The following is a 27409-nucleotide window of genomic DNA, read 5'->3' on the forward strand; positions in this document are numbered from 1 at the left end:
TAAAATTGTGGGCAATTGACTCTATAGACAGAGAACTTCATAGGTTTCTTCCTCAGTAAGCTTGCAATGGCGCTCTTTTTTTTTTTTTTTATGTTTTACACTCAGAAATTGACCATTACTTTTTGTTTCCTCCTTTAACAGCACTTGAAAGGAGTCAATGAGATGAACTGTTTGGGTTATAGTATCTGAAAGGCTAAATTATTCTCTTGAAGAGACGTTCTAAATGAGCCTGACCGAGATCCTGGATCTGTGTGAAGAGGACTAAGGATATAGGATGTCAACTGAGACAGAACTTCAAGTGGCTGTTAAAACCAGCACAAAGAAAGACTCCAAAAAGAAAGGTAGTGACTCATTTCTCTTTATTCGTATGTATTTTGTACTTTAATCAGCTCCTACATCAACCACCTTTTATGCATCTGTGATTCTTCTGTTATCTGTGCATTCAGTGAAAGTAAAATTTGTTAAGCCCAGTGGAAGTCTGGTATGGGAACATGGGATTTGATTCTCTGACATTAAAAAAAAAAAAGGAAATAGATTTAAAATCTAAGAAAGAACTTATGTATTACAGCTCATTAATTTTTACTCTATATTGCAGTTGTTTCATAAATGGAAATACAATTTTAAAAATTACTCTTAGCAAAAGATAACTTTTTTGTCTGTTGATAATAAATTTTCTTCTGAAGGTTTTGTTTGTACTTTGTTTTGAACTAACCGGAGTTTAAATGCACTTTCTGTTACTGGACGTTGAATCTTTGACACTTTGTGAAGTTACAGAGAACTCAGTAGCAATCTATAGAGAGTTTTAATTGTAATCTGGTAAAGGAAATATAAACAAATATGAGGAAAACTCAAAATTAAGGAGAAGCTATGGATAAATGCATGGTTGGATAAGTTCATATTTGTATTTACAATTTTGCGTCAGATTGTAGGGCAGTTTTTGGACTGATAAGCATGAGGAATGGGACTATATGAATTGGTGCTCATGAGTAGGAGTACTGAAAGATTTTTAGTAGGGATTTTTATTAGTATTTTTATTGCTTATGTTTTTAAGTACTGATGAACTTGGAGGCCAAGACCTTGAATTCTAGTGGCAATTCGTGTTCTTCTGTGTAGCCGTGGTTGGTTTTTTTTTTGAACCTATACAGTGAATGAAATCAAGATTGAAAATAAATTTAATATGAATTGCTCAAATAAAGCAAAACAAAAAGAAAAAATCATACTTAATAGTTTTAATACTTGAGGCAGCAAGATTTGAACTTTCATGTGAGCTTTGCAGTTTGTCATTCTGTTTGTTTTTGTGGGTGTGTAATTTAGGCATTTACTTCTGAGGATTTTTTACATTTTTTAAAGACAAAAAATATTCTCATCTTTGCTCATATATCTGTGTGTTGCACATTTTACTCATCTTAGATACCTGATAAATAACTTGTTCAAATTCTGGGCAGGTATACCTCTTACCGCAGTGATTCTACCAAACTGGTAATTAAGGCCTCGTGTTTGCTATAGCTTTTGTATCAGAAAACTTTGTATTAGCATTTTTAAAAAGAGACACAGCAATTAAAAAAATTTTAAGCATTTGTTTGGGAAGATGGTTTAGAATCCCTATGACTACTCTAGGCCTAAACTCACAAGGAAAAAAAAAATCATTTAAGATAAAAAAGCTGTAGTTTGGAAAGGCAAAAATAGGGGAACTTTGATGTAAATGAGAATGTGATCTGAGAGAGATGTTCATCAAGGCGAGTAAAGAAAGTAAAGATGGTTTGGTTGTATGATCACTCAGTATTTTTGGGCAGGCAGGAAATGAAAAAGTGTCAGTTCTTTGCAATACAGATAACGTCTTTTTGATGTGTGTCTCCTATGTTATTTCTTCTGCTGGAGGGTGAAACTTTTGAAAACAGCAAACAACTGTTTTAGGAACCTGATGTTTATGTTAATAAAATATTCAGCATCCAACTTCTAAAAACATTTTCATAAATCATAATAACTGAATGCTTCTCTGCACAAAATCTGATTCTGTCCCCCAAATGGAAATTCTGAGAATTACCTTTGCTGCTGAGAAGTATAAAACACATTCTGTGGCAGCGATCGGAGCTCCCTGCAGCATGTACAACTATCTGAAGAACTGGAAGGGACAGTGTACAGCAGTAGTGCATCTCCAGAATTAATCTCGTTCTGTATTGTATGTGCAAGTTCGAGTGCATCCGATCACATCCAGCCATCTGAAGGCCTCGCTGTACAGTGCATGCTTTATACAGGTATACAGTTCAGACAGTGTATGCTATTCAAATCCCACATAATGAAAGTCAAAGGAAACTTGGTGTGCTCATTTACTTGTCATTGAAATGTGTGTATTTGCGTATATTTCAACAAATGAGCCCTCCCCCGTATAGTGTGAATGATGGGCATGTGAAAAACAGGGAATTTTTTTTTTTCTTTTTTCCCAAGTTCATTAACTGTGAGCAGTGACAGGTCCAAGTATTAACATGAAGTTTCTAGTGTTACTAATCAATGAGTTTGATTATGCAATGGGGCTGAGTATTCCCAAGAAATTAGTCTTTGCTTTATAAACGGAAATTTCAGCTCTAGTATATTTCCAGTGAATGGGTTTTGTTATACTTCTGCAAGAGCCATGCAACCATTTCCATGCAGAGCAAGGAGGGGCCTCTTTTGCTGTATTTTCTACCGTTCTGGTAGTTCTCCTACCATCTGCATTTCATGTCACTGTGCTGAGAAAGAGCAGTTAAGTTTGATAATAACTTATTAATGGAAGGATTGTCCCACAGGTGTATCCCATGCTGAAGATCTGGGGTGACTGAAAGGGGATAAGGATTAGTACGGAGTTAAAGCATGGAACAGGGTTCTTTCCTGATCTCAGCATAAGTCTTCTGTGTACTGTCAACTAAATCTTTAGATCTCTCTATATCTGTATAAGGATATAGAAAGGTAGTGTTTCTTATTTGAAGTGCTGAAATAATGAAAAGCTTAATTCCTAAGATTTTTAGGAATGTAATTGCTTTATAATTGCCTTTAGGCTCTGCTGCATAGATTACTGATTTTTGGTGACAGGCAAATAGTTTGATTTCTGCTGCAGATGGGGAACCTGGCATGAATGCTCCTGCAAAGTTACAGATTTTACCAAATATTTCTTTTATGTGTTGGGAACACTTATCTCTTTTTGTATTCATATGCAAAGCAATTCTCTTACAAGAGATTGTTAAAACATTTCTCATTAGGCAGTGTTTTTACAGCTATAAGCTTTCTAGTCATCGTCAACTCTTCAGTCTCTCTCCATTATCATCAGAGCTGGTTTGTAAGACGGTATTCTGTTCCAACACTGAAGGATTATTACTACAGTTAGGACAAGAACTTACGTACAAAATCCTCTCAGAAGCTGGTATTTAAGTAGAATCGCAGCTGCAAAACTCTAGTGTATGGTAGGTAAGTTCAATATTAACATGATAATATCAAACTGTAATTTTCTATGTTAACATTATCAAACTGGATAATCTTAAAAATAGGCTATTAAAAATCGAGTACTAATTTTGCCTTTTATTCAGTCAATATTGATCTGATGGATCTAGAATTTGATGGGCTCTAGAAACGCTACCTGGTCATACTCCCAGCACAGAGTAGGAGTTTTAACTCCTGACTTGAAGATGTAGTTATGAAAACAGAGGTGAGCCAAGCACCTCCCTTCCTCTCCAGATTGTCGCTTTTTGCTTCATGTACTGTGAAGGTACTTACCAATTGAGGACCCGTGTTTCACCCTGACCTCCACAGCCCTCATTTCTACGCCTTACTCCATCTTATGAGCTCACAGTACACTAGATGCTATTAGAGGAGATTATATTTCTGCCATCCTGCACCTCCCGCCCTAATCTTCATGCCACTCTTGGCTGATATCTACTAGTAACTGTGTTGTAATTACCTTTTTTGAGAACTTGCTGAAATTTTAAGAGACATCCTGAAGAGGTTCTATGTTGCTCTCTAAAAGGAAATAATGCAAAATTCTCAGGAGATTTAGAAAGCTCTGTTCTAGGACATTTTTGGTGATTTTTGTGTGTGTGTGTGTGTTTGACAAAAATCATGTGTTCTTTAAGAAGCATGTAGAGAATTAATGATTCAAGTAATGCACTTAGAGGCTGGGTTTGTTTTTTTTTCGATTTGTTTATGTCATCTGGTTCATTGAGAGGTGAATAAACATTACGTGTTATTACAATTCAGGATAGGAAATTAGAATTTTTTATTAGCCAAAGTTGTTAGAAACATAAACCACGTTTATCTTGTAGTACATGGGGGAAAAGCCATTTTATAAGTGTGTATGGATTATTGAATCAAATTGAAAACATTTACTTGAGTCTATTGGAATTAAAATTGATTTAGAAACCTCTTTGGGGAAAACGTCTTGCATTGATGGTGAATCCACACTGATAACTGCCTTGGAAAATCCTTTCTTGCAAAATTAACTTAAACAGGAAAACTGAAATGGGAGGCCCGTAAAGAAGTGAGCCAGGCTACCAAATTTGAATGAAGATCTGCATCTGCTTGGGGGAGGCCAGGAGAGTTTTCTAGGGATTTGGTTTCTTCCTCTTGCACTTAAATTCTGTAATTATTCTATTGGAAGCTTGGGATTTTTTTGCAAAATCATCTCTCATTATATCCCCTATGTGGAGTCTGTAGTAAGACTTTTGAGTCAATTTTCAAAATTACAGGGACTTTTAAAAATGGAAGCAAGATACAAAGAGGAGATCAGGCATGTTGACAATCAGCATAATGATCTTTGATGCTAAGGATCGCCGTAGGTGAAATTCCCTTGTTTAATAGGTTTCTACTGCAATGCGCGGGAAGCACGTGGCATCTGGAAACAGATTTCACAGTAGGCAGGCCGCCAAGCCGCGGATTGCCATTGCTAGCCAGTAGGAACGTGAAATTTAGAGGGCGTGTGATGTGCTAAGTCTCTACCAGAGCTAGAAGCCTTCTCACAGCCCAGAGTTGGGCACTTTGTTTTGACTGAATGAATATACAAGTTCTGAAGCTGTGCTTGAGGAGTGAGAGCGAGAGCAGACTCCACTCAGGGGGCTGTTTAATGCCAGGTAAGGAGTTACCCTGCTTGCACCAGCAGAGCAGAGGGTGTTGCCTGACGGTGCTTTCTTGGTGGTAGAAGATGTGAGTTTGATCCTTTTAGGATCAGGATGGCAAAAAGCTTAAGTGTCCCATTTTAACTGTCTGTCTACTAGTTAAAAGGAGTGCAGTGGCTCCAGGACCATTCACATATATCGGATTGGGCCTCTGGCAGAGTCACATCTATTTCCTGGGTCTTTTAAACTCTAATGAGAGAATGGAGTCTGTCTAACTATCTAAAGGAAAACCTTTGTGTCCCCAGAAGCAAAACTCTAGTCATACTAAGATCAAACAGGAGGTACCTAGTTAGTTTAAAAGCCTTTGGGGATAAGCAGCCTTTAAACAAGGTTATGTTTTGTCATTTTCAGTTTTCATCATAGGTGCCTAATGCTACCCAAGTCCTGTTTCGGATTTCTTAGACCTCATTTGAATCTAATCTTTGGACTAATCATTGCTAAATTGCGGGGATGGAGGTTTCTGGTTCATGTGAAAGTTGCAATTTTGCTGCTACACAGAAATCTCAATGCAGATTTTATAGGTTCATTTCCAGGTTGGAACTTCAGTTTAAATTAATAAGTGAACAATGATCGTTGATTTTTCTTTCGTTTTTACTATTAGTATTTAACTTTTTTTTTTAACGTTACGACTAATAACAATTAAAGCATCATCACTGTAATGAGGCATTTCAAGTTGTTAGATTGGTATAGATTCATTTATTTTTCTGATTACATAGCTAAGATTCATGGAATCCAGCAAGATTCAAATTTGATCTAAAGAATAATGAAAGAGGGGCACAGTCAGGAGCTTATTTCATTGATGGGGAGTGGATTTGCTTTGTTTCCTTGCAGCAGTTATGAGTTTTTCAATAATTTATAGATCAAGTAACAGCAGCATTAATTGATACACTAATTAAGTCCACATGTCTGCCTTTAACAAATCTCTTTTGTGAAGTGGTTACTGACAATATTAATTGCACATCTTTTGAGTCTTGGTATAAGTTATGAATTCATTCTCAAGTTGAAAGAGGGTGGGAAAATCATTAATTTTGACATTGTGTAGCTGTAATTAACAAGAGTTATCCAATAACCTATCATAAATTAGAGAGCTCATGCATTCTATTTTAAATACTGCGTTCAACCAGAGGGGGTCCATGGTTGTGTTAACTGAAGCATTCTTCGAGGGTAATGGATGTTGTCTCTTGTTGCAGTTAAAATGTTTACTGTTGTTTTTAATTGAGAGACAGGTCTGCCTAAGTTAAGGTTGGAGCTCTTGTTACTTTGCTGCTCCTCAGTAGAGGAATCAATAATCTGTTGAGTGTTAAGAATAACATTTCCTGAGAGCTTCTGTTATATTATCATTTCTCAATGTTTTAACAGTCGTCAAAGCATTTCAGTTGAAACTAGTAATTAGGACCTTAATGCAATGCATGTTCCACAGAGGATTTGACTCATGTAACAGTCATTAAATACAGGTGGGTGTTACTGTGCTCCGAGGCTGGCTGTACATTAGGAAATCTGTTGGTTGCTGGCAGTGAGGATCACCTGTGCATCCAGTTCAGCCTGTGCTGTGCGTTGTTTCTGGCTTCATCCATTACACTATTAAACTATGTCTGAGATTTGACTGACATACGGAGAAAGTGAGGGGCTGGGGCTGGTAAGGAGGTAGAACTTCCAAACAGGCAAATAAATTAATTTCCAGGGAAACTTTTTCTCCACTTGCAGACATTGAAAAGACTCCCAGCAAAATTTGTATTAGGACCTTTGTAAATGAAAACTTTTGTTTAGAGAGTTCAGGGAAGAAAATTCTGTCATGTAGTGAATGTAACTGAGCAGGAGTGACCTAATTCATCCAGATTAGTAGCTAAAAAGCCTCTAGAGGTTTGGATTAGTACAAGTTTCCTAATATGGCTCACATAGAAATACTCTACAGGGACAAGTATGTTGATGATGATAATATTTTTATATCATTCTTCATCCAAAGATATTTGCTTGCCTAATAAATATTAATGAATGACATTTCTGTCAGTGTGTTGCATTATGTGCATTTGAACATTTCTACTTTTCTGAAACATATTGCCTTTTCCATTGACATTATGGGAAATTCTGCAAGTAATAATAAAATACATCAAATTATTACTCACTGTAAAGTACAGGTTAGAGGTGTCAGCTGTATTGGTAAGTGCTCCCATTTTGCTGAAGGGAAATCAAAGATAAGTAAATCTGGAAAATGAGCTTGATCCCAGCAATCTTGGAAGCATTAAACTGCTCACCAGTTTTCCCTGAAATAAACAGATAACACTTAGCAATAATGTCCACATTATTGCAGTGTAAACTTTTTCATATTATGAGGGAAAATTCCTCAAAACTTACACAATCTTGTATAATTTATGGAAAGTAAGCTTTCATGATCTGTGTACATACGGGGGAAATGTAAATTAATTTCAAAGGTGGTTAGATCTTTGCATCAAAAGCCAGTGCTGATCTCTCAGTTACTTTCCTAAGATTACACCACAGATCAGGGCAGAGCTTGATATGTAATCTGAGGGTCCCGTTTCTTATTTTGTGCTCTAACCAATAGAGTAATTTTGTTAGTCAACTTGTGAAGAAAAAAAAGCCTGGAGCAACAAACAAGTTAAAGGAAACATACAGGGTTTTGTTTGTGTATTTAAGCAGGCAGAAACAGAAGTGTTTAACTGAATATCTTTGTAAATTAGTCACAGAAACTTGAGTTGAAGAATAACTGTGTCCTTAATCTTTAATGTCATAGACCTTTTGAACAGTGATCACTTACTGTTAAGCTTGCCCACAAAATTGGTAGCCTTTTGAAATATACTGTGGCTGAATTTGTAAGCCCTTCATTCATGCCTTATGGCATATTTCTCTTAAAGAGCTCAAGGAAATATATAGTGAATTTGGCCAAGTAATAGGCTCAGCCTCCCTGTGATAAATGTCAGGCCCAGATATTCACTGTGCTCCTCAGGAGTAAAGAAAAGATGTGGCTGTGATTCTTGTAGATGATGTGCTCTAGCTATATAATCAATATACACATTATTGGCCATCCAGAATAAAAGTAATATAATACATAATGTATTTGGGTTGCCTAATGGCACAGTGGATGAATGTGTTTAAGTATAACATTCCTCTTGAAAATTAATTCCTCTTAGGGATAAGTGTGTCCTCAGAAATAATTACATATTATTTGTATTATTTTTAACTAAACATTTTTATATATAATAGCTAGTGTTAGTGTAAAGACAGGAAAAAATGCATTTATCTGCTTTTACTGTTGGTTGGTTTTGCAGATGAGATAACAATATAGTTTGTTCAACTAAATAACGTGTTTGTGTGGGTCTTCTGTATGAAAGCAAAGACCCAAATAAAAAGCAAAATAATTTTTTCAGTTTATAAACTAGGCTAATTCTTAGTGAAATCATGGGTAAGTGTATTATATGCACTTAATTGAATATTTTTTTTTTTACAATTCTTTCAATGTGTATTTTAATGCAAGCGTCAGATGATCAGATCTTGATGTATGTCTATGGATTTTGAACAGGCATAGTGAGTACAAAAAAGAATCAAGGTCGTCTGCAATGCGAGCAGCAAGAAAGAAAACTTTTTAAGAAACTAGCAACTGATGCCAAAGACAACTGAATGCTTTTAGTTTTGCAGGAAGGGAGAAATCAGAGTACTTCTTGGTAGCTTTACTCTCCCAGGAATATCCCCCAAAAGATGTGTGTGAAATCATGAAATAGATTTTGGATACAAAGGAAGCTGTGTCTCTCTGGAGGCTGACAGTGGAGAAAGCCCTGACAGAGCCATGTAGCGAATGTGGAGGCATTGCTAAAGGTCAGACCAGCTTCTGGAAGTGGCTTCTGGCCCCTGTGAAATTGCAGGAAACCTGCATCCTGAGAGAAGAGTGATGGTGTACAATAATACCAAAACCACCAAGGGCAGTCCTCATCCCATGTATCTCGAGAGTTTTTTTGCTGTTCACCTGCCGTAGTGGTTTCTATTGCTATTTTCCCAGTGCCTACACTATGAAAATCATGAACAACTGGATGGTAGACTGATGGATTATGCACCTATGATCCTGTTAAGTCACTTTTTCTAAGTGACAAAAATATTCTTTCCCTGATAGTATTAAGAATTCTTGCTGCTTAGAAAAATACAAGGCTCTTTATGAAGTTCAAAAAGATTGTAAATTCAACGCATAAAGTTACTGGTACTTATCAGCTGTTCACTGAAGACCTCCATCATTAGGGACCACCTTCTGAAACCTTTTCGTGTCTTGAATAACTTCTCATTCTGCATTCAGATATCCTTCACACCAGAACTGCTTTGCGTCCCGCTAGCCCAGAGCTCAAGCTGCAGAGGCCTCTGCCTGTGTAGCTGCATGGACACGTTAATGGCTCATCACGAGTAGGAGCTGGCGGCATGTTTCACAGTTAGTGCTTTGTAGTGAGGCATTTTCCAAAGACGATCCATTTTCTAAACCATGAAAGAAGGCAAGTCTTCCCTGTGTGAATCCGTGTAGCCTCTGTGAATAGAAACTGTACATGAATCCAAGCTGTAAGAAGCAAAGACTTTAATGTTCATTGACATCTTTCCTTCTACTAGTAACAATAGTGAGGCCAAAGCTAATATCCCAGCATTGAACTAACCTGAGATTTGGAGAAGGCCATCTTTCAGTCTGTTGCTGTTTGTACAACCAGGTATGGAGGCACTCTTGACATCTTACATGCTACACTTTTCTACTTTGACCCTCCCTGAACAGCCAGTGTCCGTCCTCCACAACCTCTCTCCGTAGATGAGGATCAGTAGAGTCGACTCACTTCTGATTTAGACACAGTGTTTATCCTGTTCTTGTTGCCCAGGCTGAAATACCAAACAATAGAGGTTATCACTTACTTGCAGGCAGTTGAGTTTACACACTTTATTTACTATAGTACTGTTGGCTTTTCCCAGTTCCTTTTATTTATGCTGTTGTGCAGTGCAGGAGGGTGGTTGCCAACACAATATCCATTATTATTCTGACAAGAACAGAGTAGCTTTCACTTCTGTTTCTTGGAGACAGCATTACTCATTGCTGCAAAACTGCAATAAAAATAGAACTAAGGCAAATTCTCATTTGGCTGCTGAGTTGTGAAAATGCCCTTCCTTGCTCCAAGTAGATCAAGTTTGAAGTGGAAGTGTGAATAGTGTGTGGTCTCTCTGGGTTTTGTGTCTGATTTGTGATGCTTGCATTAGGGAAGAAAACAAGCTGTTGCTCCATCAACACAAAAGTCGGTATGTGTGGAACCAAAGATGTTAACGAGATCATGTTTCCAGAATCTTCCATTAGAGGTAATTGAATCTGGTTGGCTACAGGGCCCAGAGGATTCATCCTCTCCCAGCCTGATACAAGGCTGCTGTGGTTTGGTGTATCCAGGTCCAGGCTGCAGCAAGGCTGAGCATGTATTCCCAACAGGCATCTATACACACACACACACACACACACTATAAACAACCATACATATCACCGCACGTGGAGCAGAGCTTTTACCAGCACCCACATAATGAGAAACAGCTCGTATACATATGAACAACACAAATAGCTCAGTCCTGTTGATCAGGTATGAAGTTTTCTCGTGGACGCGTGTGCGCGCGCACGCACGCATGCTCTCTCTCTCTACAGCTTTCTCCATAGGTGATGTTAGGCACCCAGTTTGTCCAGTAGCTGTCCCTCCCAACATCAGTGTCCTCCAGTTTTTGGCACCTGAACCTATGGGCTCCTGAGGATTTAAGCTTCTTGCTGCAGTGGCTGGCACTCAGACCTCTCCTCCTACTTGTCAGCCAGTCTGACTTAAGTTCACTAGTGCTCATACGCAGGCTCAGAATGGAGAGCACGCCTGCAGTGAAGTCCTGACCCAGGAACACGAAGTGAGATCAAGGGGAGAGGAGACTTCAAGTCATGCGCATACTCCTGGGTTGTGGGTCAGTTTTCTGAGAGGCTGCTATGTGGTTGTGTAGCACAGGCAAGCCTCTGCTTTTCCCTGATTTGTCCTGGCTATGAAGGGGATTCTTGTGAGGGATTCCTAGGACAGTATTGTGTCCTCCTACCTTACCTATAACTGACTTAAATGAATGCAGCTCGGGGAGGTGGGAGATCCTTCTGGCAGTGCTTTCAGTGGTGGTAGGATGTCCTGCTTTGGGAGAGCCCTGCAAAGTTGTCCAAAAGCACAGAAAGCTCTAGCCTTGACTTCACAGATAGTAACATTTTCACAGCAGTCTCTTCTACAAATGACAGGAGAAGCAGCTTTCTCTGGAGTCAACTTGCTTTTAATGTCTACACCATTTTAACTACTAGCAAATGTTGAACAGCTAATCTGCAATCTATAATTACACCTCTGATTCTTCTAGTTTAGTTAGAGGAGAAATTGTACAGTGAAAAGGATGATTCGGGGAGTGAAATGAAATTAAGCATAATAAGTCTTTTGAGGTTAGCTATTAATTTCATTTTTAAATATAAAATTGCCTTCAAAGTAATAAGAGGGTAATATTCGCATGTCACAATAATGTGGACTAGCATGCTGATAACTAGGTGGAAGGCAAAAACATCGGTAGTTGACTGAATTAATCTTTTTTTCTTTTTTTTTTTTTTTTAAATACCTTGTGCTGCCTGTATGAGTTGTACATTGAACTCAAATGTACAAAGTCACATAAAGTGAATTAAATGCATCAGGGAAATTGGGTGCATTCTGTACTTGGGCGTGGCTTAAGTTTAGTATTGATATGGTTACCTATGTGTTTAATGTTTGCTATATTTACTAGTGTAGGGATGTTTATGGATTGCAGTTTTTTTAAAAAATGCACAGACTCTGAAGTTTCTCTTTAAAAATAACATGTTATCAGCCCTTCTCAGTAAAACTGTATGTGGAAGAACACAGCCTCTACTGTTGTGAGCATGTCAAAAAGATGGCAATGCTAGAGAGACACCAGAGATGAAAATGAAAGCTACCTACAGAGTTCTTTATCTGTCTCGCCTATTTTCTCTCTCTTTGCTAGTCTATAACTAAAGCAATATATTATATCTATGCCTCTGTATTTAATTGCATTAAAGAAATGCTGGGGCTATAAGGTTAAGCACTAAAATTCTAAGGAAGCACAGACTCAAAGTTGCCTGTGTAAGCCTAATTTAACATCCCTTCAGGATATAAATTTTCATACAATTTTTAATGAGCTGAGCTCATATTGCTATTTCCTGGAGACCTTTGACCTGTTCAGTGAATGGAAGGACAGTGGTCAGAGAATGTGCTACATTTGGTGCTGCTTTCTATGCTTGACAGTCAAGATGGAGCTGCCTGCTTTGTTTGCATGATACCCCAATGCGAACGTGAATACACGGATATTGATGGAAGCACCAGAAGATCTAAATTCTTTTCAGGTATACTTCTTTTAAAAAAAAAAAAAAAAGTCTAGCAACAGGTAGGGTTTTTCTTGTTTGTTTTTTAAAAAGATTTGAATGATTTTTTTGCAAAAGGTCACATCATAGGGACATGAAAGGAACTGGAAGAAGAAAATAGTCACAATATCCAAGCTGACAGTGGTGCTTCAGTAAAGCACTCGGGTAGACGTAAAAAGGAAGACAGATTGGCTGATGTGAGAATTAAATAAGGCCATAGAAACTGTAGGCATCCAGGAATTACTCTTGGATATTTTTTCAACAAAATGAGCAGATGTGTTAACAAAGGAACTTTATGTAGAGAAGTATTGTTTTCAACTGAGGCTTCATTAAGGAAGTGTCCTCAGATGCAAGATAATGTTTTAGAAAAAGAAGCTTTGTGTCAGAGGAATTGGGGATCCCTCCCATTCACAGGGATGGGAGAAGAGCTTGACCCTCATGGGTCATGATTCTGGGGGGGAAGTCCCATAGTTCTGGTGATTACCCGGGGCCACTTTGGCATATATATGTGCCTCACCATTTTCTTCATCCTTTCTTCCTTCTTTGTTTGCTTTTGCAGCTCCCTTTTCCTTTTGGAGAATATCAGAACAGGAAAAATCTGAATATTTTGAATGTGGATATTATTTTTGAGCCAACCTTAGCTGGAAGAAGGGAACAATAAGTTTAAAATGAGTAGTCTGAATGACTAGAAATCAGTGCAGGGCTCCAGAGGGCTGCAGTCAGAGCAGTATTCAGGAGAGGCTATTTTGGCAGCATTTTCTGAACAAATAAGAGATGACCGCGAACAAGTGATGAGAAGAGGCTGAGATCACAGCAGTTGTGAAGAAGTTGGTTAAGATACGGGTGCTTAACAGGGCCACAGGGTTAGAATAGTTAAGGATGAAAAGTCTTCAGTGATATTAAGAAGAGGTTTATTAGAGGTCATCTAATTCTTTTTAAAATGATGGAAAGGCCTGTACTTGCAGCTCATCTGTATGTGCATACGTTAATGAGGTCCAGGATAATGCGGGTTTATCTTCTTTCTATTTAGGCCAAGGCCTTCCGTACCAGGAGAGTGTAGGTAGTCCCACTAACTGCTAGACTACTTACTTCAGTGAAATAAACACAACTTGGGTGTTCAAAAAAAGCTTGAAAGGAGTTCTAACAACCTGAAAGCCTGCTCTAATGGTAATTTGTAGGTTCATGAGGGTTTGGTTTTGTTTTTTAATGTAGAGATATTTAAGAGAGCAACAAGGATCCTGGGGTTGGATCTTGTGGAAGCAGTGAACCTTCGTTGTGTTTAAAAACATTTTAGGATGTTATAGTAATTTCATTATTCATTCATTTTAAATTATCTCATAACCATTTTCAGGGACATGGTCATTTCAGCAAATAAAGATAAAATAAATATACATCCCACATATTTGAAAACATAGTAAACTCTCTGCAGTAATTCCTTAATTCAGTAATTCTTCATATTCTATTCAATGCATAAACTGCCAATATACTGAAAAGATTATGAAGATCACAGAGGAGGTTTTGTGTTTTTTTTTTTTTTTTTTTAATCTTGTGGTGGAACCAATCATTTAGGGCTAAATGTCCATAGAGCAGTTGGATACAGGAATTTTAGTAAGTGAAATTATTGTGTGTTTATATGAAATACTTTGTGTCTTTGTATTAAACTCCTCAGTTCTTAAAACAAAAGGTAATTTAAAAGAAAAAGATTTTGAGGGAAGATTTGGATCCTTTTCATAATGAAGTAATCAATGCAAGCTTAAAGGTGCAATAAGAACTTTTATAAACATACTACGAAATGCATTTCCTATCGCCTGATGATTATCTGTTAAGAGAAATATAAAGATGTCACTGTTAACAAGTAACCTCACTTGTGATGATTTTTTGTTACTGGAGTCCAATTTTATAGTAAGACTTGCGCAACAGAGGAAATTTGAAGCCTTGTAATTTTGAAAAGCAACTGTAGGAGTTGTTTTTCACCTTTTACTCAAAATTCAGCTTCCAGGAAAGTCATATCAACATTTAATCTATTTTTTAATATTTCATAATGAGAAAGCTCATTTGCGTAACAACAAATGCAACTCTATCTTTTGTAGCAAAATATCAGACTCCTGGCAACACTTCTGTATTAGCTTGAGGTCAAGAGTGGCAGCCTTTCTTTTCTTCTGTAATAGTACCCGCAGTCTCTTTCAGATTGTGGCGTCTGAGACCACAAGGCCTGTTGGTAACACAAGGCAAAACGCAGCATTTGATCTCCAGCAGTTTAACCATTTAAAGTCTAACAAAGTTAGAATAAACTTGTGAATGGGTTTTTGTGTGGCTGGAGTTCAAAAGACAGAAGGAACATGTGGGATGAGGGTGGTGGAATTTCTTCTTCCCAAGAAACTCTCTCATTTAGAGCTGTTGGCAAATAGAAAAGAGTAAGATAGAGCTACACCTTTGTGCAGAATTATCAAAGAGGACTTTTATGTTTTATTAAAAAAATATTAAATTTGTATGCTGAATATTAGACATTGGTTTTCCACTGCTGAATTGCAGGGGAATGCACTAGTTAGAGAGAGAGGGGGGAGGAGATACCAGAGGTGCATCTCTCAGTGTGTTTTTTCAGAAATGTGAAGATATCTTGGGAAATGTAACTTGAAACTCATGTGAATTTACTGACCATCAGATGAACTCAGTGAGGTCAGTAGTACATATTCTGTCCGTTCTCCATGCTCCCTTCTATACAGTTTATCTCCAGCAAATAAGTAAATCATTACAACATCATCTTTTGCTAATGCCCTATAACCTCTGCAGGCCAGATTTTGTCTTTTCTGTTACCACACTAATTATATCCAAACATAAGTTGATTAAAAAAAAAAAAAAAAAAAAAAAGAAATGTTTAGAGGAGACTGAATTCTCTAAGGTGAGTAATGAAATTTCCATTTGAAGTAACCTAGTTCAAAGGGAAAAATTTCCCCTTTAGGTTTAGACTAAAGGTTCTAAAAGCCTGAGATGTGAAAATAAAGAGGCACTAGCTATAAATACCTTTGAAATTATGTCTCTTTAGATTTGCTGAAATGTGTGGTTAAGCTTCTTTCCTGCTGCTTTAAAATATTCAAGGTTATTGGCCTGCATTAAACTCAAAACCCTTTATATACCTTTTTTTTTTTTTTTTTAACCAAGTTATTCAGAGCTGACAAGCTGAAAGATTTAGAAATGGGGGTCTGTGACGGGGAAAAAAACAGATTTGAAAAAAGGAACTGGGTATTTTCTCCTAAAAAAATAATTTTAATATTTTTACATACAAAAGTGAATTATTTTAATTGCCAATAGTAGGTGTATAAAGTAACCAATTCCCTCTTGCCAGTACTGCTTATGTAAGCTGAGCATCCCTGGAATATGGATATTTAGTCAGCCAGACTTTCATGTCTAGAAAACATTGATGTGCTTATGCTGGTATGACCAAGGCAAAATGTTAAAAGTACATCACCTTTCGAAGTTCCTTTGTCAGCATTTAGAGTAGGATTTTCATTAGATCTGTTGTATATAATGGGCATTGAGGTCTGAGATTTCTTAGTCAATATGTTTCTATTCATCAGAATTTAATTTACTTAGAGATGTTAACTTACTAGTTTACTCACCTCAAGCCTAATAGTAGTATTAAGTTAATTCTAAGTCACAATTGTTGAGGGAAGCACTTTTTTTTATGAAAATTGCAACTTTGAATCTGGAATTGAACAATTAGATGGGGGAGTTTGGAGTCCAGATAGAACAGTATTGTCCCAGTATGGGACAGCTGGGTCAGTTCTTGCCAGTGACGGTGATGATGTTCCTCCAAATGATGATGTTTCATGTGCCAGTTTAGAAAGGGAACCGGATCACAGCCTGATGCGAAGGCTGGCAGTGAATCCCAACAGTCATCATATTAAACTGAAGCACTACATTCATTGTATGATCGGAGGTAGCTCTTTATGCTCCCTTTTTTAAAAACCCTGTAACACATAAGCAGTATTAAAGATGGCAAGATTGTGCCAAAAGTGTTGAATAACTCTGAGTATATCACGCCATTGTATCCTACAGAATTTTATTACATATGTCAGATGGAGGTGTGGCTAAAGCTTCATATGACTCTTCTTTAATGTACTTAACCTTTGTACCAAAAGCATTTTTATTCATGTAGTTGGTAAGTATGAAAGGAGATTGGAGCAGCATGCCATTGCAAAACTCTGCAAATGCTATAATCATGGTATTAACCTACTTCAAAGCCTTAGGAGCACGCTCACTTTGTGAGGGTAGTAGAAATGTTTTCATTACTCCGAGTTCACTGACAGATTTTGAAACCAAATCGTGTTTCTTTTATTTGTGTCTTGAAGTGGAAGGCTACAGTGGAAATGATTGTTCCATCTTGCATTCCACTTAGAGTAAGAAGAATTTCTTACACATTATCTGTGCCTGCATGAGAACGTTTGTATTTATTGCTGCTGTGCATAGATGCAGAGATTTTCCTAGCATCCGGAATGGTGTTTTAGGAAAAGGAATTAACAAGTTGGTATATCCCAAAATAATTTGCCAGTCAATGTTGGATTCCAGCTTACGACAACTTATAGTCGTTACAAGTGGAGTCCTTTCAGCTCTTCAGGCACAAGAAGCGAGTATAAAAGGCAATGCTCATGTCCACCACGTACAGTTTTCATGGTTACAATACCAAAAGATTCCATGTGTCTAAAACTAACCTGGTTCTTTAGAGACCCACGAACAGAAATTTAAGTATGGTCAGGTTTCTACCCAGCTGTATATAACCTGATGCCTCTTTGCAGTTCTTATCTCCTGCACCTGAAATTCAGCTTTCCAGATTCATTAGCATGATTTTGGGAGTACTGTTGTATGTGAACAGCCCTGTTAACATGTGAGTATGTTCAGAGGAAGTCATATGGAGCAACTGATTTATTAAGGGCTGAGTTGACCCCAAAATGAAGCCTTTAAGGAAAGTCTAAGAAGGGGGAAGGAACAGAGGAACAGGATTGCTCTAAATAGAGGAAATGATCTAGAAATGCAGCTTTTTCGGAAGGTATTGAAGAAAATAGTAACCTTTAGAAATGGTTTCATGTCTTGTTTATCATCTGTAGATCAACTTGTGTGTTCTCTTTATTTTCCACGTTAGCAAAGATAACTACTGCAGGTTTATATAGAGATGATTACTGGAACTCCAGGAAATTGGGACGTCGCAGGGATCCATTGTGAAAGAGCGGGGGGGGCATCACCGGTGGGAGCACAGGGAACTTTGTTGAAAAGGCACTTCTATGACAGCAAAGCCATCAGCCACTGTCTGGAAGAGCAGACAACCAGCAATACTGGGAAACTGAAGAAATGCAGACATTAAATATCATTATTGAGGGCCATCCAAAACTTGTGTTTAAGACATCTCCTGATATTAATCCAGAGTCACAGTTTATTGCAGGTATCTAATTACTCCTCCTGTACTCGTGCTCTCCTGTGAGTTTCCTCCTGTATTGCCCCTCAAAAGCGTCAAGGATAAAACACCTCTGGCTAGCACCGATCTCATACTGCCTCTCGGACCTTGCATGCTTGCAGTGCAGGCCTGCAGCTGCTTTCCTGCTTGATATCTCCATATGGTAGATGCTACTGGGTTGACCTCTTTTCCATGGAGCAGCTTCTCCTAGGGTTTGTGCCACAGAGTGGGACACAGACCAGGCGACGTCTCACCTGGCGAAGCTCTTGGCTGAAAGCAGCCCTGCTAGAAGGCATGGCCCACTTGCAGCCAGCTGCAGGGCTCAGTAGGTGACATGGGAAAAGTGTGTAGTCTGTACTGTTCTTGGCTATTGCTATTAATCCAGTTTATTAATTTTCACTAGCCGTCGTGCCTGAACCAGCCCCACAGAACTCAGTACATGGTCACAGCACTGCATCTCTGGCATGCCTTGTCTCCTTAAAAAGAGAAGAAGGTAGGAGCCATTTCTAGGTAAATGATCTCTGTTTTCCTTTCAGTTAATTTTTAGTGAGTAGAAGCAACAGCTAGTTTTCTAGTTTTAACCCCACTCATAATAATAGTGAGTTGGCAGCAACAATGAAGAAGGGAAAATTCACGCCTTAACGACTAAACGTTTTGTTCTGAACTGTATTTTAATTACAAAATGTCACTTCATGATAAATGAAACTTTCTTCTCCTAGCTGGTTTCAATTAAGTTTTGTTTTAAAAAGGAATAATAGGTTTTAATAAGGCTCAAAATACATAAAAATATTTCATTTTTATTTTAGTGGAAAAAAGAGGATTTCAATATTGAATCAGTATTGAATAACTTGAAGTTATCTTGGCTGTGTGCCTTGGTTTCTTGCTGTCCAGGTTGCTCCTTTTACTGGCCAGAGTCACCACTGTCTCCAGTGGGTGTTACCTTTCCAGACACTGAAGTGCTGCATCCCAGATGCTAGCAGAAAAAGTCAGTCCAGCCTTATGATTACGGTTCCTCTGTGCTTAGAGTTTTTATGGAACTGTGCACACAGATGTGGACTCACTTTATGATTAAGGATTTTGCCTTAAAGGAAGAAGCTGTTTCCAGGAAGTATGAAATTCCAACAGTACCAGCAAAAGGATTACTATTTTATCTTAAAAATGAAGTTAAGCCTTTATGCTCTAATACGTGCAGGTCAGTGTTTGTCACAGCTGTATTCCAGAGTGCCTGGTCCTGACTCCAATAATTAGACTGGAGATATTGCATGACCTCAGAGATTCATCCAGAGCTAAGAATGTTAATGAAAGCCATGTAGGTGATAACTTTAGATGCATAGGAAAGTGAAGTATTCAGACCTTTCTTGCTTAGGGTTCTCTGTGAGCAGCAGCACCCAGTTTGAATCACCAAGAGGTGACTGTCATAACACCAGCAGAAGAGCAGCTTGAACCTTGTTCTTGGTGGCTTGAACGTGTGCACTGAAAACCAATTGCAGCTTCCTCTGGGAATGAGTTACTTACCGATATGGCAGTGTAGGTCAGCTTGGGCAGGGATACGCTGACATATTGTTCAGGCAGTATTCTTGACAGCTTGCATTTGTTTTTCCAGTTAAGTGGAAAATCTAACCTGCAAATTGGAAACATTTAGTGAGATAGTGAAATAGATGCTTTTTAAATAAGTAAAAACCTGCCTGAAAAGAGCAAGAGTCTTTACTCTTCACCTCTCTCGGGTAAGTTTGGGCTTGAAAGATAAAGATCTTCGCTGATAGTTAGATGTTACTGTGGTGAATAAACATGATGCTGTAAAATAACAGTTTTAAATTAACTTTTGAGGCAGTGGGTTCATCAGAAGACAGTTTACTAAATATATTCTGTCTGGACCCTATCTGAAGTGCTGTATCGTTCATTAAGCTCCAGGCTGAAGTATCTTCGGTGAGATTTCATGCAAGCAAGAAACCTACCACAAAATGTTTGCACTCTTGTGGGAAACTAAGAAGAGAGAATTAATTTTTTAGTTTGCTAGAGCTATCCCATTTAAGACAAATTTGCTGGGGACTCTGCTTTGGAACTAACGCAGAAGTTTAGCACATTTAATGTGGTGAGCTCTCAGTTGTTCCAAAACAGATCTGCTGAAATCAGTGCAGACAATTCGCCCAGAAGTTACCAACCAAGACAATATTTTAAATTCTATCTCCTGTTAGCTGAAACCAGACTTCTTCAGTACGGAAATGTGTTTTCCTAGAATATACATTATGAAATGGACTGTTGTATTTATGTATATTTTTAAGACTGTGAGATAAAATTGTGTTTGTTTTTCAAGATTGGCCATTCCATCTTAATTAGGACTAGCTGAAATATGTAAGGATCATTAGCATCGTGGAAAACCAGAAGTCAGAACCATTTCATGTTAGTGCTGATATGCCTGGTTTGTTTATTATTGTTGGTTTTATCTATTACAATTTTCTTGCCAAATATAAGTGACCACTAAATTGACATTCATAAGGTTTTGCTGGAGTAGAAACGTGGATAATTACAGAAAATAAACGATGATGTTTGTTTTTTAACTTTTATTGAAATATAAACATCATAGGAGACTAAGGTGTGCCCATTATAAAACAGGCTGTGGTACAGCAAGAAATACTGGGATGTTCCTGGGTTTATTAGTTTCCTCATGAAACTTTATTTTTGTGTTTTGGGAAGTAAAATATGGTTCTTGAAACCATTACACATGCATCATTGTTTTCTTCATTATGTGAACAAATTATTTAATTTCCTGTGTTCATTTTGGAAAGTTCCTGTAGAAAGTAAAAAATTATGGCAGTATTGCTGTTGGCACAAGGCAGGTGTTTTTCTGTAATGCTTTTTCAATTCAAGCTATGCACACTCGCATGGAAGATTTTGGAGGTGGCCAGTTCCAGTGCGGGTGTTGGCTGAGACGATCTCAGTACCTTTAGGCAAGATATTAAGATGTGCTTGTTGATGTTGCTGCCTATGAAGCCATTTATGGATTTACAGTTTAAAACAAGCATTTAAACATTACTAGCAAATTCAGAGGCAAACAATTTTCATGACAATCAGGAAGGAAGTAACTTAAAAATAGTTATGAGCAGCCTTCGTTCACTAGTGTCTGAGTGGTCTTGTGGAGTGGCTGAGGGCACGGGACATGGCAGCGATTTCAGGGAATCAATGGGCCAGGTGTCTGTCCATGGCACACCGTTTAGATAAAAGAAAATTTGGAAAAATAGCATTATCCTCAAGATGAAGGCTTTTTTTTTCCCCCACTCAGCTAGACAACAAACCCACAAAATGTTGCAAAGCCTCAAATTGGCTAAAAGCCTTGAATTCCACTTACTGCTGGCTGCTGGGCAGTGCATCAGCCATGTCCAGGCTCTGGTAAGGGAATGTGATTTTCTCTCTAAGATACCTGAGATAAAGCTGGTTTTCTAGGAAGGAGAGATTTTAAATATCTTGTCATTATGAAGGTATTTTGGTCGCCAGCTGTAAGAATAAACATATATGACTCCAGGTTTGCTGCTTACTGCATTGTGCAAAATACTTTGAGGAAAATAAATAAATGTCAGTGATTTTTCTAGTTATCCTTTAAATGTGAATAATGCAGGGTGTGCCTAGTTTTCATAATGGTCGACATAATATGGGTTGTATACGTGACCATTTAATGCTGTGAAAAATCTTATGGCAGTAAGAGAGATGGCAAACCCCACAGCAGAGTGCATTGGGAGAGGAGCAGGTCAGTAACACCAAGTAGCTGCTGAGCGTGCAGAGGCTTTGGTTTCTTTGTTAGTGAAAAAGGCAGAGAGGTTATGGAGTGCAGTTAAATTGGAACTTCTCTAAAATTTTCGTTTTCAGAGAAATGGAATGAAATTGTTACTGAGGAAAACGGAATAGCTGCTTCAGAAATCAAACTGCTATTAGATTCAGCGCTTTGTAAATACTGCTTGCTCTGTGTTGGCGCAAGTTCGTCACTGTCGCGTAACATGCCCATATTCACTAAAATAAACCTTTACTTCTCTTTTTTAGACCTATTTTTCCCTCAGTCTCTGATAAAGACATACATCTTACTTAACGTGTAAAAGCCTATAAATATTTCCGTCTCCTGCAGGTAAAACATGCAGTGTGACATAATTAAAATACAAAAATATCTTTTTCCCTTCATTTGGCAGCACGTTGTCAGGACATTCCTAATGAATCCAGTCTGCAGCACGGCAACAGAAGCTGATCTCTTTCCAGTTTCCCTTTGAGTTAACAAAGAGAGGAAAGTAGGAAAAGTGTGTCGATGGCAGCAGGGAGAATGACAGACGTCTTCAGGGGCAGGTGTTGCATCTGCACAGCTCTGGAGGTGTCAGTGTGCCTTAAAACACACTTTGGGCTCTGCTTGTAAGAAATTGAGAATTCTGCCCAAGGCAGATAAAAAGGAAATTTGGGTTTGAACAACTCTTGTAAAAATAACTTTGGCAGAAAATCCTCATTTTTTTTCAAAAGGCACAGAGAAATCACTTCAGCCTTGTTTTCTGAGGTTTCTTTTTCATTTTTTCTTCCACTTTTATTCAGCTGTGTGGCAGATTTAGGCTAGATCATGCTTGAGTTTTAAGGAAGTTCTGACAGTTTCATATTTATGACTTGTCTTCCCTTGAGGAAAACTGTCATGTTGAATTGAAATTAGACATACTAGCTGGTCTGTAATTTCAGGTATTTCCTTAAACTATTTACAAATATTTTTGGAGCATACCAAGCACTTTTACTGATGCATTTTTCCTGAACCGATTGCTTTGAAAACACCTGCTTAAATTTGTCACTTTATACTTAACATCCCCTGTATGTCAAGATACCATTGCAGTCCAAATACACCCAAATGGGATTTTTTTCACCAGTATTGGAGGTCTAGTCACAGTGAGGGCTGCAGGGTTGCACTCCTGCTTCTAAGATGTGCTGCAGCCCACTGGAGTAAAGAAGCTGGGGGCTGCACCTGCGGAAAGCTGCTCTGCTCCCTCACTGCCCTGGCTTAAAGCCAGGATGGTTAGTAACCTTCTCTTTTTCACTGTTATTTTTTGCTTTATAATTTGGCTGTTTATAGGCCGGAGTTTGTGTTTACAAAATGAGAGTGTGAGGCTAGTTGTATATTTATTGCTGACAGAATGAGAAGCCTGCTGAAGAGGAATGGCCGTATAAGCTTTTAACCTTGGTCAGGACGACCACTTTGCATCATGGCTACTTGTTGGTTGGGGCAGTATCTTTATTAGAAGTCCAAAGAATAAATAAATACATTCAGGATTTGTAATACTCTGGTTTTCTTGAACTCTTTTTATAGTCTGAATCTAAATCATAATCCTTCTTTTCAAATTGGATTTAGTGGGATATTCCTGAAAAAGCTTCATTCTTCCTCACCTCTCCATCAAAACTGGCATAGCAGAAGTGACTTTGGGAGTATGGGAATTGCGGTATTTGCAAATACACGGGCAGGAGATTTCTCTAGTACAGCTGTTAGTCTTTATGGGTTTACCTTCGTAATTAATTAACCGTAACTCTAAATGACAAACTGTTCAGGTTTTATTTTTTTTTTCCTTAGGTGGCCTGAAATACAGTATTTCAAGTAAATTGTCTTTCAGTGTCTTCCCAATTTAATTTGTTTCACTTTAATTACTGCTCTTTGGCATCATTACAGTCTTGTTTCCATTTCTGTCTAAATATAATGTTTCTGCAATGCTTTTCCAGAGGTTGCAGGTAAAGAGCAATACCAGTGATGCAGAATAGAAAAAGATAATGCATACGCAGTCTCACAAGGATGAGAGACAATGCTTTAGCGTAGTTCATGGAAAAGAGCCAAAGCTTAAGTTTTATGAATTACTAGAAGGAGCATTTTGTAATCATTAAACATAACATCATACGGTTATTGAATTAAGAACTTAAACACTGGTCAGTCACCAATCACGTCAGTGTACTTGTTTCAAGTATGGAAATAGATTGTTTTTTTCTGAAGTGTCAGGAGCTTCAGTGAACTGCAACATCTATTTTGATTTGCCCGGTCCTTATTTTTTTTTTGGACCTCCTATTGCTGGGATTTTCTCACTAAAACTGGTTTACAACAGTGTCCTGGGAGGTGTTGCCAGCCAAGTGCAAGGATTGTTTCTCTAACTACATCCTAAAGGCCTTCTGCAAACTTGGCTTGCCCTCAATCTCTTCTGTTATTTCTTCCCCTATTATACACATATATTCTGACACCAAGAGCTCCCTCACAATCCTACTTATGCTTTCATCCTTGCTAACAGTAGTCTGAGATTTGCTTGAAAAAAGTTACTCTATGCATATTCTTCCATAATGCACTTTCCATGAAGGTTTCCAGAATTAACCTGTTACTTAAAACAAGTATCCTTTTGCTACTGTGGAATTGAAAATAACCTGATAAAAAGATCCTGACAATGGTTTCTCTTTATTGAACTAACACTGAGGATAATTTTCAGGCATGGCTTAACAACAGATGTGATTTATAGCAACTTAAAAGGGTGGCTTTATGTAGTCTTCCCTTACCTTTGCACATTGTCTAGGAGACCAAAGGAAAATTTGGAGGCTTAGAATAATGCTGTGCTTTGTCAGTTGTTATGCATTTGTGTGGTTATGGAGTCCTAATGCATCCACGATAGTAGTATTTGGGGTCAACACAGGAAGGAGAACTAGTAACTGAAAAGGTCTGATTAGGATTGAGGACTGTATGCACTGAGTGACTGCAAGGCTATATTACTTAAGCCATCGTGTGTCTTGACACTGAACTACAAAACCACTTTTCTTGCTTCCCTTTGCAGTTAGGTAAATAAAATATACAGTGAGATCACAGTTGCAGAAAAATGAAGATTTGAAGCAAAAGCAAGTATATCAAATCCAGGTGATTGCCTATATGGGGACTCTCACCTGACTTTTTTAATGGGCTCAGAGGAGTTTGATCTCTGTGAAAGTCACAATTTGAAATTGTGACTTGTGATGTTCATGTTTTTCTGTTCAGTGTGGGTAAGATAGTGTATGCAGAATTGTTCTAGCTCTCACTCTTTGTCGTGGTTTAACCCCAGCTGGCAACCAAGCACCACGGAGCTGCTCGCTCACTCCCCCCTCCCCGGTGGGATGGGGGAGAGAAGCAGAAGAGTAAAAGTGAGAAAACTTGTGGGTTGAGATAAGAACAGTTTAATAATTGAAATAAAGTATAATAATAGTTACAATAAAAGAATATACAAAGCAAGTGATGCACAATGCAATTGCTCACCACCTGTTGACCGATCCTAGCCAGTCCCCGAGCAGTGGTCACCCCACCCCCCAAACCAACTCCCCCCAGTTTATACACTGAGCATGATGTCGTATGGCTTGGAATAGCCCTGTGGCCAGTCTGGGTCAGCTGTCCTGGCTGTGCCCCAGCTTCTTGTGCACCTGGCAGAGCATGGGGAGCTGAAAAGTCCTTGATTAGTGTAAACACTACTTTGCAACAACTAAAACATCAGTGTGTTATCAACATTATTCTCATACTAAATCCAAAACACAGCACTATACCAGCTACTAGGAAGAAAATTAACTGTATCCCAGCTGAAACCAGGACACTCTTACAGTAAATTATGATACCGGCGCGGGGGGGGGCACAAAAATGGCACTTTTTGTAGAAAGCTCTTAAGGAAGTTTCAGGCTGACCTTTAGTGTACAAGGAGGATAATGTAGTGACCAGTAAATACAAAGAAACACAGGAGGGATGAGCAGTCAGATGCCATTGTGAAAAATAACACACTGTGATAATGTATTGGTAAGCAAAGAACATTCCAGTTGATGGTAATAAAGTCTGCTTCAACAGCTTTCCATCCTTGTATGCTTCACATGCAGGATATAGGCAAGCATTTTTCCATTAATTTATTTTACTGAAAAATTAAAACATTGCTTTTTTCCTTCCCTTTCTGTAGAATGGAAAGGGCAGATGAGTAGGCTGCTAAATGTTAGGTCTAACCTGATACATTTAATAAGTTTTTTTTGAGCACCCACTTTGCAAGAAACTAATAATGCTAATGTACACTTTGAGCTTTTCATTGCTGGAGGTATTTAGGGCATGTTTGAACACAAAATTATAAGAGATGCTGTACACATCTGTAAATACTGTCTATGGAGATGGATCTCTGTCTTTTTTTTTTATCCTACATCTCAGAGTATTGTACAAACTTTAAAACTAAATAAAGATGAGATTCAGAGAATACTGCCTAGAAATCACGGGTGCACTCTGCCTGTTGTGAACAGTGCTTTTTAAAATTTTATTTTAGAGCTACTTTTTAAAAATGAAAATGAACCTGCATACATCAGTGATGGGCAATGAATGCAAAAATAATAAAGCAATCAGACACCACTGAAATGCTGCCACCTCTCCAGAAATGACAGCAATTTACCATATGCCACAGCGCATTACAGTATCATCCCTCATTTTAATATTTGATTTCAAAGAGTCATGTTTCTGATATTTATGACAGATGTAAATCTTAGAAATCCAGAGATGTAAAATTATGGACTCGGTGCCCAGAGTTAGGCTTTTGTGCTTCTTTGCTACTAAATAACGTCAGAGTTAAAGGAAAAAAGATTCTTCGGTCTGAACGTGAGTCTTCCCAGACGTGAATGTCCTTAGGTGGTTTCTCTGATGATATGTTACCAAGTTCTGTGTTTTATCCTATATATCAGTGGAGGGTAGATACACTACATTGATTTTACAAAAGAAAATGCTGTTTTTCTGTATTAAATGATACCAACAAAACTACCTGCTTGTAAAACATTTTATCCTCTGCGGAGGCATCACTCTCAATTTTTTGTGTGTTCCTGGCTTGCAGCATTTCAGACTAGAGAAGTTCTATCTGTTTCTATGGAAGGACTTGCCACCAGTGGGCCTAAAAGAAATAAGGATTTCATTGACTTTCCAGTCTCAATGTGAGTTAAAAGCTGCATTTTACCTCACTGTCACTCAGCTTCACTTCTGTGAAAAATTCAAAGCTGGCTATAAGCCCCTTAGGTGACAGCTTCAGCACGATGTTGCAGCTCTGAGTGGTGTCGTGTCGGGTTCTGTCACTGAGCAGGCGCAAGAGCGAAATGCATCAGGGTGTCGAGTTCCACGTCCCGTTAGTACTTTTTCTTTATCAACACGGTATCAGAGTATTAGTTGTAATTGATATCATTGTATTGCAAAACCATTTTTAGGTGATGATGGAAATGCTCAGCCTAGTTAAGTGATGTGCTAGCAGTACTACCTGCAAAGTTGTGAATGCTTTACTTGGAGCTGAAATGGCTTGTAGGCGATTAAAAAAGGCAAACGTCTGCTTCTCAAAAATTATATGAAACCAATTAAAATTAAGAAAGACATGCCCTTTTGTTTACTGGGTAACATCCACC

The 27409-nt window shown here is 38.1% G+C and overlaps 1 protein-coding gene across 4 annotated transcripts in view; it reads left to right on the top strand.

The window, feature by feature from the left end:
- Positions 1–274: 274 nt before the first annotated feature.
- Positions 275–27409, top strand: part of DAB1 (DAB adaptor protein 1) — a gene marked incomplete at both ends in the record, with an annotated part of 119791 nt that continues 92656 nt past the window's right edge. For all 4 annotated transcript variants that reach the window (XM_082313975.1, XM_082313974.1, XM_082313976.1 and 1 more), the window contains one exon: positions 275–341. In XM_082313975.1, the coding sequence (XP_082170101.1) occupies positions 275–341 (67 nt within the window). The remainder of the gene's footprint in view (positions 342–27409) is intronic.

This window comes from Platalea leucorodia, assembly GCF_965183815.1.
Source record: "Platalea leucorodia genome assembly, chromosome: 5".
Classification (NCBI taxonomy): Eukaryota; Metazoa; Chordata; class Aves; order Pelecaniformes; family Threskiornithidae; genus Platalea; species Platalea leucorodia.